General features: G+C 34.9%; 1 protein-coding gene across 6 annotated transcripts in view; it reads left to right on the forward strand.

Annotated features, from left to right (window-relative positions):
- PDS5B (PDS5 cohesin associated factor B) overlaps nt 1-14,551 on the forward strand; it is a 181,333-nt gene that overhangs the window by 87,904 nt on the left and 78,878 nt on the right. For all 6 annotated transcript variants that reach the window (XM_021669282.2, XM_021669286.2, XM_021669284.2 and 3 more), the window contains exons 11-13: nt 5,770-5,915; nt 8,819-8,970; nt 10,116-10,229. In XM_021669282.2, coding sequence (XP_021524957.1) covers nt 5,770-5,915; nt 8,819-8,970; nt 10,116-10,229 — 412 coding nt within the window. The remainder of the gene's footprint in view (nt 1-5,769; nt 5,916-8,818; nt 8,971-10,115; nt 10,230-14,551) is intronic.

The raw sequence follows: 14,551 nt of genomic DNA on the forward strand, positions 1-14,551 counted from the left end.
TGGAGTGTTGAAGTCTCCCACTATTATTGTGTGGGAGTCTAAATCTCCTTTTAGGTCGTTAAGAACTTGCTTTATGTATCTGGGTGCTTACTTGGAAGTTAAAGGCTAGTTACTAATGTGTTTGCAAAAAGAATGGTGGGTTTCTGCATTCACATTTCAGATTAGTTGTCACATAATTCCCTTTTGGGGTATGGTATCCATGCCAGTTGTTTAGTGCTACTGTTTATTTTATTTTATTTTTTTTGAGACAGAGTCTTGCACTGTCACCCAGGCTGTAGTGCAGTGGCATCATCTCAGCTCACTGCAGTCTCTGCTTCCTGGGTTCAATCAGTTCTCCTGCCTCAGCCTCCCGAGTAGGGCCTACAGGCATGCGCCACCACGCTTAGCTAATTTTTTGGTATTTTTAGTAGAGACGGGTTTCACAGTTTTGGCCAGGATGATCTCGATCTCCTGACCTTGTGATCCGCCCGCCTCGGCCTCCCAAAGTGCTGGGATTACAGGCATTAGCCACTGTGCCTGGCCTATTTATTGATTTTTATAGAATTTATCTCCAGACTTCTTTTGGTGTGGAATAGGGAAAATCTCCTAGATGACTTTCTCAAACAGCTTTCGCCCAATCCTTCCTTCTCTTCCTTGTTTTAAGATCCAGAGGGACTTGTTGCTAGTCCCTATGCCTTTTGAAGAGTGTAGTATATATTGAGTTGGTTCACCTGTTTTCCTCTACTGGCATAGAATTTTGTTTTCTTGGGAATCCAAGGTTGGTTGTATTTGTTAATCTGTTTTTCAGAGCCAATTTTTTTTTCTTATTGTCTCTTACTTGTTTATGCCATTCCAGTGGATTTGTTCTCCAAAGTATTTAGGTGTGTTGTATCTCCAAAATGTTTTAAATTTTATCATTCATCTTTAAGGAGCTTAATGAATTTTAAGTAATTCAGTATGTAATAATTGTTCACATTTCTCTTAAAATTTATCTTTTTTTCTAGAAAATAATTTTATTGATGTATAATCAAAATGATAATACTTATTCACACTATATTATTATTTTCATGCTTTCATTTTAGATTTTGAGTTTTTTAAGAGTAAGTTTTATTGCTTAGTTGTCATTTTAAAATTGTTTTTTAAGAGACAGGATCTTACTGTGTTGCCCAAGCTGATTTTGAATATTTTTTATTGAAATATTTAAATCATGTTTTTCACTTATTAAGTAAAAGCCATTGCTAATGTTTAGCAGTGTGCACCATTTTGATTTGTACATGGCTAAATAGAATTTCTCTTTCATTGAACTTGCTGTCATGTTAGGTTACATAGGCCAAAGGATTTATACTGACTGAGTAGGAGAGAGGCAATGCTAGGAATATCCTGCCAAGGTATACATTCCCTTCTTAGGCTCATATTGGTTTCCCGTCTCCTCTTTCCCAGTAGCCTTAGAGAGTCAGTCTCCTTGCTTTTTTACTTCTACTCCCTATTACTACAGGTGACGGTTTGCTTTATCTTTCTGTTATCTTATTCTATAGAAGATTCTTTCTCCCCTACCTTAAATATGGTGGCAGGTTTCAGAGGTTTTCACTGCTAGAGAAAGTGATAAAAGTAAAAGACTAATAAAGCAAACCTTGCTTTTGTTTGAAAGAGTGATGCTTGAGGCCGGGCATGGTGGCTTACGCCTGTAATCCCATCACTTTGGGAAGCTGAGGCGGGCGGGTAGCTTGAGGTCAGGAGTTTGAAACCAGCCTGGCCAACATGATGAAACCCTGTCTCTACTAAAAAATACAAAAATTAGCCAGGCATAGTGGTGTACACCTGTAATTCCAGCTATTCAGGAGGCCGAGGCAGGAGAATTGCTTGAACCCAGGAGGCAGAGATTGCAGTGAGCCAAGATTGCACCACTGCTCTCCAGCCTGGGTGGTAGAGCAAGATTCAGTCTCAAAAGAAAAAGAAAGAGTGAGGCTTTGATTTTTTATTAGTTGTAATCACATCTTCAGATATTTTATTTTATTTTATTTCTTTTTTTTTTTTTTTTGAGACGGAGTTTCGCTCTTGTTACCCAGGCTGGAGTGCAATGGCGCGATCTCGGCTCACTGCAACCTCCGCCTCCTGGGTTCAAGCAATTCTCCTGCCTCAGCCTCCCAAGTAGCTGGGACTACAGGCGTGCGCCACCATGCCCAGCTAATTTTTTTTTTGTATTTTTAGTAGAGACGGGGTTTCACCATGTTGACCAGCATGGTCTTGATCTCTTGACCTCGTGATCCACCCACCTTGGCCTCCCAAAGTGCTGGGTTTATAGGCAGTTACTTTATTTTAAACCTCATATACCCTGTTCCATTTTAAATTCCTCCAGCTTCATTCCTGACTAGCAGAATCATTTCACTTTCTCTATGTGAACCTTATACTGTAGTGCTTCTCAGCCTCATCAGACCAGTAACTCCCTTTTTAAGCAAATAATTTGTAATTCTGCCTTTAAGATCCTTAAATAAAGTGGATAGATAAAACAGTTCACTTAAAAAAGCTAAAAAAGTTAATTGCCCGTATTGTAGTATACAGGAGAAGCAAAAGGGAAGTAGTTTATAATAAAGTAGTATATATTTTGATATTTAAATGTTTGGATATGACACATAGAGATAACAAATGCCTCCACAAGTTTCTCACTTAGTTATTCTATGCCACAGGGGGATATAGAAAGCTCTGTCAATCCTAATTGGTAGGTTATTTGGATGGCTACCTAGACAGCTAACCCAGATTTATCCATATTTGAGAGAAAATATCAGAGTCTGTTCTACAGTCTCTTTTTTTAACTTAAAGAAAGAAGTGTAGTTAACTTAGATCTTCAGTGTTCAGTTTGATATATTTGATGAGACAGTGAATATCCATGATGCCAAAAAGTACTCCTATATCCCTTTCTAGTTAGTTCTTTTACCACTTTTTGATTTCTAAATCTGTAGGTTAGTTTTGCCTGTTTTTGAATTTCATATATGTTGAATTGTACAACGTATTCTATTCTTTTTGAGGATGGGGAATGGAGAGGGTTCTGGGTGCTTTCACATAACATGTTTTTGAAATTTATCATGTATTGTTAATTTATTCTTTATTACTATTCTGTTGTATGAATATACCATAATTTGTTTACCCACTTCTTTTGGTGGTTGTCTGGGTTGTTTTATATTTGGGGCTATTAATAGTGTTACTGTGAATAGCCTTGTGCAAGTATTTCGGTGGACTTTATGTTTTTATTGCTTTTTGAAAACAGTAATGAAATTGCTGGTCATAGTGTATGTACATATTTAACTTTATAAGAGGCAATGAAACAGTTCTCCATATTAGTTTTACTATTTTACATTTGTACCAGCAGTGAATGAGGGTTCCAGTCATTTAGCATCCTTGACAACATTTTGTGTTTTCTGTCTTTTTGTTTTTAACCATTTTTATAGGTTGTTAACTATTTTAAATGTTTTCAGTGTTCTTTCTGGAAATAAGCTTGTTTATTGTTTTCTTTCCCATTTGAGTTTTATCCTTTTTCTTTGTCCTGTAACATTTGCTAGTTGTCCATCGGCCAAAATTTTGTTGACACATCTTTTGCCGTGATCTCTTCTCTTGTGATTGCTTCTCTTGTTATTTGTCCCTTTTAAAAAACATTTTTAATTTTTTTTGGAGACAAGAGTTTCACTCTGTCACCCAGGCTGGAGTACAGTGGCATGATCTTGGCTCACTGCAACCTCTGCCTCCTGGGTTCAAGTGATTCTCCTGCCTCAGCCTCGCGAGCAGCTGGGACTGCAGCTGTGTGCCAACACGTCCGGCTAATTTTTTTTGAATTTGTAGTAGAGATGAGGTTTCACCATGTTGGCCAGGCTAGTCTCCTGGCCTCAAGTGATCCACCCACTTCATCCTCCCAAAGTGCTGAGATTATAGGTGTGAGACACCGCACTCAGCCTTTCAAATTTTTTTTTTTTTCTTTTTTATTTGAGACAGAGTTTTGTTCTTGTTGCCCAGGCTGGAGTGCAATGGCACTATCTCGGCTCACTGCAACGTCTGCTTCCTGGGTTCAAGCGATTCTCCTGCTTCACTCTCTGAAGTAGCTGGGATCACAGGCATGTGCAACCATGCCCGGCTAATTTTTGTATTTTTAGTAGAGATGGGGTTTCTTCATGTTGTCAGACTGATCTTGAACTCCCAACCTCAGGTGATCCGCCCTCCTTGGTCTCCCAAAGTGCTGGTATTACAGGTGTGAGCCACCGCACCCGACCTTAAATTATTTTTAAACGGGAGTGAGCAGAGTTAAATATGTGTGACATAAACACATCTTTGTCTTACTTTTTGCTCAACAGTATGTTTGTGAGATTCATCCTTGTGCCTTGGGCCAAAATTTAAAGGACGTAGCCGTATTGTGAAAGTTATATAGATGCTTTGTCATGCTAACCTCTGAGGATTTATCTTTCTTCTCCATTATCTCTTCTCCTTACAGTTAATATCTGTGCATTAATAGCTCTGTGTATACCTATTTAACATGAGTGACTAGATTTAGGGAAAGTAGGATGTATCTTAAAATTGGTGTATCATTTTTTTCCCTTTCTTAGTGACATATAAAATAATACATATTGCATTTGAAACAAGTACAATGATGAACTTGATCTGTTTAACATGTTCCATTTGAAGTCATAATACTAAAAACTTTCTTTACTGGGTTAGGTAAGATAACATTTGTGTTTCTTTAGAAGATTTTTTTTTTTAAGATCACAAGATATTTTTTACTTTAAGAATAGTTTTTACCAGTAGAGAATGCTCAAATTGAAGGAGTTAAGACCTGGGCAGTAGTTTTATGGTATTTCTGTTGTAATTATCTGTTAAGCTGTTAATTTATAGAGAAAGTAAATCTACTCCAGTGTTTATATAGATAGGCATGGCTATTTTTGTTAATGCATATTCAAACAACCAAATTTTATCTTACTGGTCTCATAATAAAAGATGAATAATATTTTATTTGTTAAATTTATTTGTTAAATTTAAATAGGACTTCTGTCCTATTTCTTGGCAGCTAGTGTCTCAATTTTATTCTTTCAGTAACCTTAATCTGGGTTGCCCTTAAGGTATAGAAACTTGATTAGTAGCACACTTGGCTTGAATATTGTATCATTTAAATGAAAAAAAAAAAAAAAAAAAAAAAAAAGTCAATGTTGATACATCTTTCAGTTCATTTATATCTTTTGTTTAATTAATGAGGTTGGTGAATTCTTTTTTTTTTGAGACGTAGTTTCACTCTTGTTGCCCACGTTGGAGTGCAGTGGTGCAGTCTTGGCTCACTGCAAGCTCTACCTCCCGGGTTCAAGCGTTTGTCCTGCCTCAGCCTCCCAAGTAGCTGGGAGGATTACAGGCACCCGCCACCATGCCCAGCTAATTTTTGTATTTTTAGTAGAGATGGAGTTTTGCCATGTTGGCCAGGCTAGCCTTGAACTCCTGACCTCAGGTGATCCTCCCACCTCGGCCTCCCAAAGTGCTGGGATTACAGGTGTGAGCCACCGTTCCCGGCCAGGTTAGTGAATTCTTTCAAGTTCCCAATCTACCAAGTGGGGCTACTCAATTAGATGTCACCGCTGTGTTCTGACTGAAGAACTAATCTTCCTTCTTTCTTCTTTCTCTTTTTTTCCTGGCTCTTAATTTTCTTGATACTTCTCCTTAGGTACTGTTTTGCTAAGGCTTGTTTTCAGAGGTGTCATGCAGTCTTTTAAAAACATTTTGGTTGTTAAAGTTTCCATTTTAATAAAATAAAATCTTATCTTTCAGAGTATCTTAAAGTGAGGTCACATGACCCTGAGGAAGCTATTAGACATGATGTTATTGTGTCAATAGTTACAGCTGCTAAAAAGGATATTCTTCTGGTCAATGATCACTTACTTAATTTTGTGAGAGAGAGAACATTAGACAAACGGGTAAGTACGAATAAGTAATTATTAATAAGTTTTCATTTTTAATACTTGAAGTTTAACAGTATTTGAAAATATTGAGATTTAAATGTAATTAGCCTTTTTTGGGGGGGGAGGCATTTTAATATTTAAAATTAACTTTATGAGGTTTTACTTTTTGTTAATTAAATTGTATCAGCTTTTCTTTATTAAGATATTTGTTCCAATCCTAACATAAGACAGCTGTTAATGGTAGTCAGCTATTTAGCCTGTATACCGGTGTTAATGATAACCGACTTTTGTAAAGGCCTGAGACACAACTTCTCTTATGTTGTTAACTCTTGTTTCTTTCTCCTTTCAGGGCTGTTGTTATATGAGTATGAACTGGTAGTTGTCTAACTGGTTGTATTATAATTAACATGGAATAGAAAATGAAAGATGTTTTCAACTTAGCAAAGCTAAACTCAATAGAGCACCATGCTTCTAGCCTATTTTCTGTTACTTCGATCTAGCTTTTTTGAATGAGCACCCACTAGCTCAACTCATTTATCAATAAATTTCTGTAGAGAGGACTGTGTCTTGTTATGTTTTTGTTTCATATAGCATGGAATATATTAGGCGCTCAGGAAATATTTTAATAAATGTTCATTCCGTTCCCCTCCAGATTGCCATAATGGCATCTAAGCCTCATTTAGGCATAAGAGTAATTTTGGTGAAGGATTAGAGCCTTTAACTTATTTAAGCACTAATTAGCAAAGAAAGTGGGAGGCCTTGCATATTGATTGTTGGAATAGCTTTGAATAGGTAAATTATTTAAAACATTGTAACAGGTTGATCGTGCCATCTCCCTTGTTAATACTGTTGTTGATAATGCTGGTTGTGGGTGGAGGATAAATGGGACAGAAGCACATGGTTTTCCCTTCTAATCTATAGGTATCCAGAACAATTTATTTTAACTGATAAGTGTAGACTTATCTTTATTGACTATTTCATTGTGGTATTTATCAGTGAAAAGGGCCAAAAGGTATGAAGAAGGAAGGATATTTGCATTGTTCATAGGATAATAGCCTTCTAAATAACCTTTTTCTGAGCTAGACTTAGAATTTGAACTGTTTTTGTGTATTGTTGGGATCATAATGTATATTTTTATTCATCATGTTATGTTCATTGTATGGTTGCTTGGTTCATTCATATAAAAATTGAGCACTGAAAAATAATTGACTATATACATGTTCTTGACAATATTAGAATATGATGTATCTTTAAATTCCCTTTGAAGAAGAGAGAATTAAAAGTTTGATATAACATAGGGAGTTAGAAATACAGAGTTTATATAAACAAATTTAAATCTTATTTAAATAAGATTTAAATTTGTTTATATAAACTTTGTATCTCTTGTCACCCAGGCTGGAGTGCAGTGGTGCCATCACAGCTCATTACAGCCTTGATGTGGGCTCCAGCAGTTCTCCCACTTCAGCCTCCTGAGTAGGTGGGACTACAGATGTGTCCCGCCATGCCTGGCCATTTCTTTTCTTTTCTTTTCTTTCTTTTCTCCCTCCCTCCCTCCCTCCCTCCCTCCTTCCCTCCTTCCGTCCTTCCTTCCTTCCTTCCTACTTTCCCTCCCTCCCCCGCCCCCCTTTTGCCTAGGCTGGTCTCCAATCCTGGTCTCAAGCCATCCTCCCACCTTGGCCTTTCAAAGTGTTAGGATTACAGACATGAGCCACCACAACTGGCCTGAAATCTTATGAGACTTTTAGAAGTCTTTTATTTTAATATAATAGTTGGTGGATGAATGAAATAAGAACTATTCTTAATATACTGTAATTAAGTGAAAGAAAACCAAGGGAATAATTTGTTGCTATGAATGACAGACCATAGCAAAGAGAAAAGGACCACAAAGGAAAAAATTAATAATCTCTGCAAATTCATGATATTTTCAACATTACCAACTTCCTTTTGATTACAGTGCTGTGTTTATGTAAAATTAAAGAATGAACTTATTCTAAGATAGTGTCAGATGCACTGTAACAAATATATACTTGTTTTAAAAAAGTTGAATACACTTATACTTCAACTCATTTCCCAGAGTTGACCAAATGGACCACTGATAAGTATCTTTACATTCAGCATTTGATAAAGCCAATATATATACCTTTAATACATCTTCATTACTATTATTATTTGTAATAGTATAAGTATGTTCAATATAGACCACAATTTGGAAATAATTTATGAGGGATGGGTCACAGTTTGTCCTTTTAATTCTGTCTTTACCTTTTAATGTTTGGTTGCTTGAGCTGGCTGCAGTGACTCATGCCTGTAATCCCAGCACGTTAGGAGGCTGAGGTGGGAGGATCGCTTGAGGCTGGGAGTTCGAGACCACTCTGGGCAACATAGTGAGACCCTGTTTCTACAAAAATAAAAAATTAGCTAGGTGTGGCATTGTATGCTTGTAGTCCCAGATACCTGGGAAGCTGAGGTGGGAGGATTGCTTGAGCCCGGGAGTTCGAGGCTTCGGTGAGCTGTGATTGCAGCACTTCACTCCAACCTGGGCAACAGAGACCCTGTCTCTAAAAATGCATGAAAAAAATTTTGGTAGCTTGTTTTTCCTCACCAATTTTAAGTAACAATATGTAGAGTGTGATTAGCTTTTGTTTTCAGGCATAGGTGATAGGTTTAAGACATTAAAGCATTAAAGTTCTTTATACATGTTGATTTGTCTCCCGTACTTTACATAGTAGAAATATTTATGTGATAGTTTTGTGCTTTTAAAAAATAAATATAGTAATTATAAATTGATATTCAGTATCTGAGACTTGAAAAAATTGTATAAAGGGAAGGAAAACATAAAACTAGGAAACTAGACTTTTCCTTAATTTATATAATAGAAGTATTTTTACATTATAAATAAAACTTCTTTTGTTTTTAAGTGGAGAGTACGCAAAGAAGCCATGATGGGACTTGCCCAGATTTATAAGAAATATGCTTTACAGTCTGCAGCTGGAAAAGATGCTGCAAAACAGATAGCGTGGATCAAAGACAAATTGCTACATATATATTATCAAAATAGTATTGACGATCGGTAAGTTAAGGATACAATAAATATTTGGTGACTTTGAATGTTTATAACTTGATTTATGCCAACTATTTTCTTTATGATCTTACACTTTTTCCTCAGTTTTTAGTACTAGGTAATGGTAGTGCATGACTGGGCTCATTCCCACCAATGCCATAAATGAAGCAGTGACATACATATAACTTTAGGGATCGGCACGGGTTTTACATTCATTTTTATACACTGTATTTGAACAGTAATATCTAAAAGTAGGAATATGTATAGTTACAATTTTAGTTTATAGGTAATTGTGTTGCAAAGACTTCTTTAGTTTTTTTCAAATAAAACTTTAAAAACATTGGATTTTAGACATTTAAAAACAATTTCAACTGAAAGCTGAAAAACATTTTTAAAATTTATATAAAAACACATTATCTGAATACAATCTTAATATTTTTTCCATTCCAGGCTAAGATTGGATCTTGTATGGACTGCAGTCATTTATTAGTGATTAGAGCTCTAAATCCTGGTTATAGTTTGAAATGATTTCAGAGGTTATGCAAGTCATACTATAATTTTAGAGGCATAGATACTAAAAACATAGTATCTTATGTTAACATTATCTATGAAACTTCATAGTTGTTTTTATAAAATTGAAGCTTTTATACTTTTTGAGGGTATGATATCAGTGCATAAAGATACACATTATGATTTGGTAGGACTTTTTTTCAGTACTTTTAACCAGGTCTGTTTTCATGGTGATGCCTCTGAAAATGCAAAAGAATCTTAAAAGTTTCTTTAGTTTTGACTTAGAAATTTAGAGCTTGGTATTTGAAAGGACCTGGTGTATTTTAAAATTCTGTATTATATTACAACTATATAATTTTTTAAGGTTCAAATTAAAGAAAAATCCATGATATGTAACATGCCCAATATCCTGAAGCTGATAGTTGTCTTAGCTGTGGGTGTAGGGCTGTTTTCAGTACATCCAGCTAAATCTTGTTTTGGTCCCCTTCTTTCTACAGATAGAAGATTTTGATTTGGAAATCTCATTTCCACCCATAGCAGCAGGAACTTCTTTAATATATGTTCTTTACATAATTTTGGAACTTTATATGCAGATTTAGAAATTACAAAAAGAACAATACAGTGCTTTCTCTGCTTTTTTGTAGATTACTTGTTGAACGGATCTTTGCTCAATACATGGTTCCTCACAATTTAGAAACTACAGAACGGATGAAGTGCTTATATTACTTGTATGCCACACTGGATTTAAATGCTGTGAAGTATGTTTCAAATATCAAACTCTGTTCTTTTCATCTTTTGCAGTATATTGGATTTTATGGAAAAAAAACCACAGACACCTTGTTTTAAAATGTAAACTGTGTAGTGTAAATATTGTTTAAAGGGCCATGTTATAATATAGTACTTGGCTATTTTTTCAGAAAGTACCACTTTAAACATGAGATTAAGCCATTGTAAGCAATTGAAAAATAGAGCCTACTGACATGAAATCTTTTAGGATTTGAGTTTTCTATTCATATTGTTGGTGTCTCTAGAAATGTTGATGTACCTATTGTTTGTTTGCTTTCCTTAAGGCATTAGAAGCATTCGTATTATGAAAATACTACCTTTTTGTTCTCGTTTGGTCTACTGATTTGTGTTATGATGCAGAGCAGTAGGCTACAAATTTTGTGCTGCATAGCCTGAGCAGCACATTGTTACAGTTTGACATAAGAGTAAGCACAAATATGTTTTTTCTGCCACATTTCATTCAAAAAGTATTTGGGTGTTTAGGTAAAGTGGCATTGGCATTTTAGACATGGAAAAGATATTGCTAGTCTAATTGAATCATATTAAGGGTTAGGAAATTGAGGTCTTAGAGATTTGCTTTAGGTTTTAGGAAATGTAGACCCTTAGTATTCCAGCAAATGTAGTTTACAACTATTGGGGATTAAATGTTGAGAAATTGGAGAGATCTAAGGGGCTATTTGTAATTTTCATTTGTACCACTGTTTAATGAGACTTTTGACTTCATTTCTTCCATGGAAATAATTGTATTTTCCTTTTATGTTTTATACAGAAATATTGAGGAAAAGGTTCGAGAGTGGACCTTTTTTTTTCCTGCCTGCTGTATTTCAGGCACTGGAATTTGTATCATGTATAGCTGCTTTTGTGCTACAGTGGAAAAATATATTGTAAAAGAGAACTAATTGCCCACAAAGCTTAAAATATTTACTCCGACCTTTTATAGGAAAACCTTGCTAACCCTGGTTTAAGTGATATTTTTCCTGTTTTACACATGATGAAATGAATCACACAGATGTTAAGTTGCACAGAATCACACAAGGAGTAAGAGGGAGCCAGGATTTGCACTCAATCCTGCTTGGTTCCAAAGCTTGTTCTTTTTCCACTACACATAGTAAAATACATTACTCTTATATTTAATTTTATTACTTGTAAACTTTTCTCTGGAATTGGAATACATCCTAAAATTCTCCGTTTGTCATAGCCTAATTGGTGGCTCTTTTCCTTATGGCAGATTCAATTGATGGCCTCTTAAATTGGATGAAATATGATATTTATATCCTATTGAAACAACCTATTGGAAATCATAGTAAATCTAGACTTCTCTACTTAGCCCAACTATCATTCAAGGGTAAAAGTGAAATGACACTTTTTTTTTTTTTTTTGGAGACGGCGTTTCGCTCTTGTTACCCAGGCTGGAGTACAATGGCATGATCTCGGCTCACCGCAACCTCTGCCTCCTGGGTTCAGGGAAATGACACTTTTAAGCAAAAATGAAGAATTTGTCAGTCGTGCTTGAAAAAATTACTAAATAATTTTCTTTTTTTTTTTTTTGGCAAAAAAGGAAATTAAATCTATAAAGAAGTAATAAGATGCAAGAATTGAAACACTTCTATAAATGTAAATAATCAAGGACTCTAAAAACAGTAATACTACAGTTTTATTTGCAAGGGGTGGGAGTGTGGATTAAAAAGTAGGTAGCATGTAGGCCAGTACTTACTGTATGAGGTTTCCTGAGTGTCCCTGGAACCCTCCTTCCTATGTCTCTACCATGCCTGGGCAGGGCTGAAGTGTCTCCAGGACCTTCTTCCACTGCCCATGGTTCTGATTGGTTGATGGCTTTTGTGAAAAATTTTGACTATAGGTGGGTCCTATTGGATAACAGCATATAAGGTGATAGGTAAGTAATGAGTATGAAGATGTTCCAAGGTTCCTTTATCATATTAGTGATAGTGATTATTGAATAATTGTAAGTGTGCATTTAACAGTCACCTCTAAAAGCAGTTAAAATGTATAGTTTCCAAACACCGAGGAACAAAAAATAATTAATGAAAACTTTAATACCAGAAACAAAACAGAAAACAAGAAAAATAACAGTAAATAGAAATAAAAATTATAAATAGCTGTTATAAAACTAAGCATGTCAGATATCACTCATCACTTAAGTGATAAGTATGTTTGATTGAATTCAAAAGTGAGACAGTGCTATTCGCAAGAGATATATTGAAAAATAATGCCATTGAAAAGTTGAAAGTAAATTCCAATCTGGACCAGTACTCAAAAGGAAAGGCTTTGATTCTACAAAAATGGTTGGTGAATGATTGGATATTTATCTGTTTTAAGATAAAATATTTAAGGTATTTGTATATCATTTTTTAGATGATTTTCACTTTAGCCAACATTTATAATTAGCTGACCAACTTATACTTACCAATATTTTAGTACTTTATGTTTATCTGTGGTTTTCTCCAAAACCCATTACATTTTTATTATGTAATAATTAAAAAAACAGTTATGTATGTTACGAAGTTTAACAATAAAAATATCTATGAATCTATTACCCAACTTGAAAACTTTTCTCCCATTCATCTTCCTCCCAGAGGTAACCTCTACCCTTGTTTCTTGTTTCCTTTTTAAAAAAATTGTAAAATATCTGTGTGTATATGTGTGTGTATTCCTCAGTAATATATTTTTGCTTGTTTTTGAACTTTATGATAAAGTGAGACAATTGTGTATATAGTTTTGCATGTCTTTTTTTCTATTCTATATCTAAGACTCATCCATAATATTATACATAGCTGTACATCATTCATCTTTTCAATTTAATATGCACATGCAAGAGTTTCTCTAAGGTATGATTATGAGTGATACTCAAATTTAGCTACTTATTGGAATCACCCTGGGAGATTTAAACAATTAACGACTAAGTTCCTCCTTCAGAGATACTTACTTAATTTGTCTGGAGTGTAGTCTGGGAATTGGGCTCTTTAGAAAAGCCTTTCAGGAGATTTTAATGGGCAACCAAGGTTCATATTCACTAGTATATAGCTAGAAGTGGAGTTTCTGACTATGGGCCTTTTCATCAGTGTAAACTAGTGTCAAATTGTTTTCCAACATGATTGTACTAGTTTATACTCCTACCAGTGGTTTATGAATTTCTACATCCTCCTGTATATTATCAGACTATTAGATTTTCTTAATCTTCTGAGTATCAAATTTTCTTATATTTAATTTTCCTGAAAACAGATAATATTGATCTTTTATACTTTTATGGTCCATTAAAGTTCTGATTTCACCACACTCCCCACCGCTCTGTCTTGCAACACCTGTTTCAATTTAATTACATTCTAGCCCTGAAGTCATTTCAGTATATAACTTTGACTTAGTTTGAGAAGGTCTTAAAAATAGCTGCTTGTCTGTTTTTAGGTGAGAACTTGTTTGGTAAGGATTGTCTCTTATTGTTGAAAGAGCCGTATATTTTATTCTCTGACTACTTTTCTTTGGGGAAGACAAAGTATTTCTTAGACTTCGGACTTTTTTATGTGAATCTGTGTTTGGTTAAGGTCCTAAGTTAATGAAGTATCTTGATTATTGAAAAAAAGAACAGAGGCAGTCTTGAGTACTTTTGACAGCAGTGTGTAGTTCTACCTCTCACAGGTTCCCCAGAACTCCTATTAGTGAGGGTTTTTGTTGTGATCTTCTCTTTTATTAAACAAGTTTGCATCTAGATAGTTTTGTACTTCTGAGTCTGATAGGTGATTTGCCCAGCTGGGAGCAAAAGGTTGGAGGACAGGTCCTTCTCAACATTTGGACAGGCCACTGACTGAAACCTGATGGTAGCTGTCTTTTTCTTTGAGTTGCTGCAAACTTGTGGTTTGGTAACAAGGAGAATTCAGGGAACTAATTGCCTATTTAAAATGTCAGATAACAAATATAAGAATATCCAGGCTATAACTAGAGTTTTTACATTTACTTAAGAACAGAACTGCAATTCAGACTAAGATGAAATAAATAGAGATTTTTCTTCCTATTGTAATGTTGCTTCTCCTAGTATAACTTTTTCCCCTCATTTAAAGAATTATTTAGAAAGGCAATAAACAGGGACAGATTGCCTCGCTGGTTAATAGAATTTTATTAAAATACTTAAAAGGACAGTTTCTGTAAACATGTTGCAATACAAATTCTTAGAGGTGATCACTTTTTGATTTAAGCTATAGCCATAATAGTTTATAAGGGGCTTTAAAATAGCTTGAAATTTCATCTTTAATGAATAACTAACTGTAATAGGTAATTTCTTCTT

The sequence above is a fragment of the Aotus nancymaae genome, unplaced genomic scaffold (assembly GCF_030222135.1).
Source record: "Aotus nancymaae isolate 86718 unplaced genomic scaffold, 86718_ANA_hifiasm-v0.15.2.pri h1tg000043l, whole genome shotgun sequence".
Taxonomy (NCBI): domain Eukaryota; kingdom Metazoa; phylum Chordata; class Mammalia; order Primates; family Aotidae; genus Aotus; species Aotus nancymaae.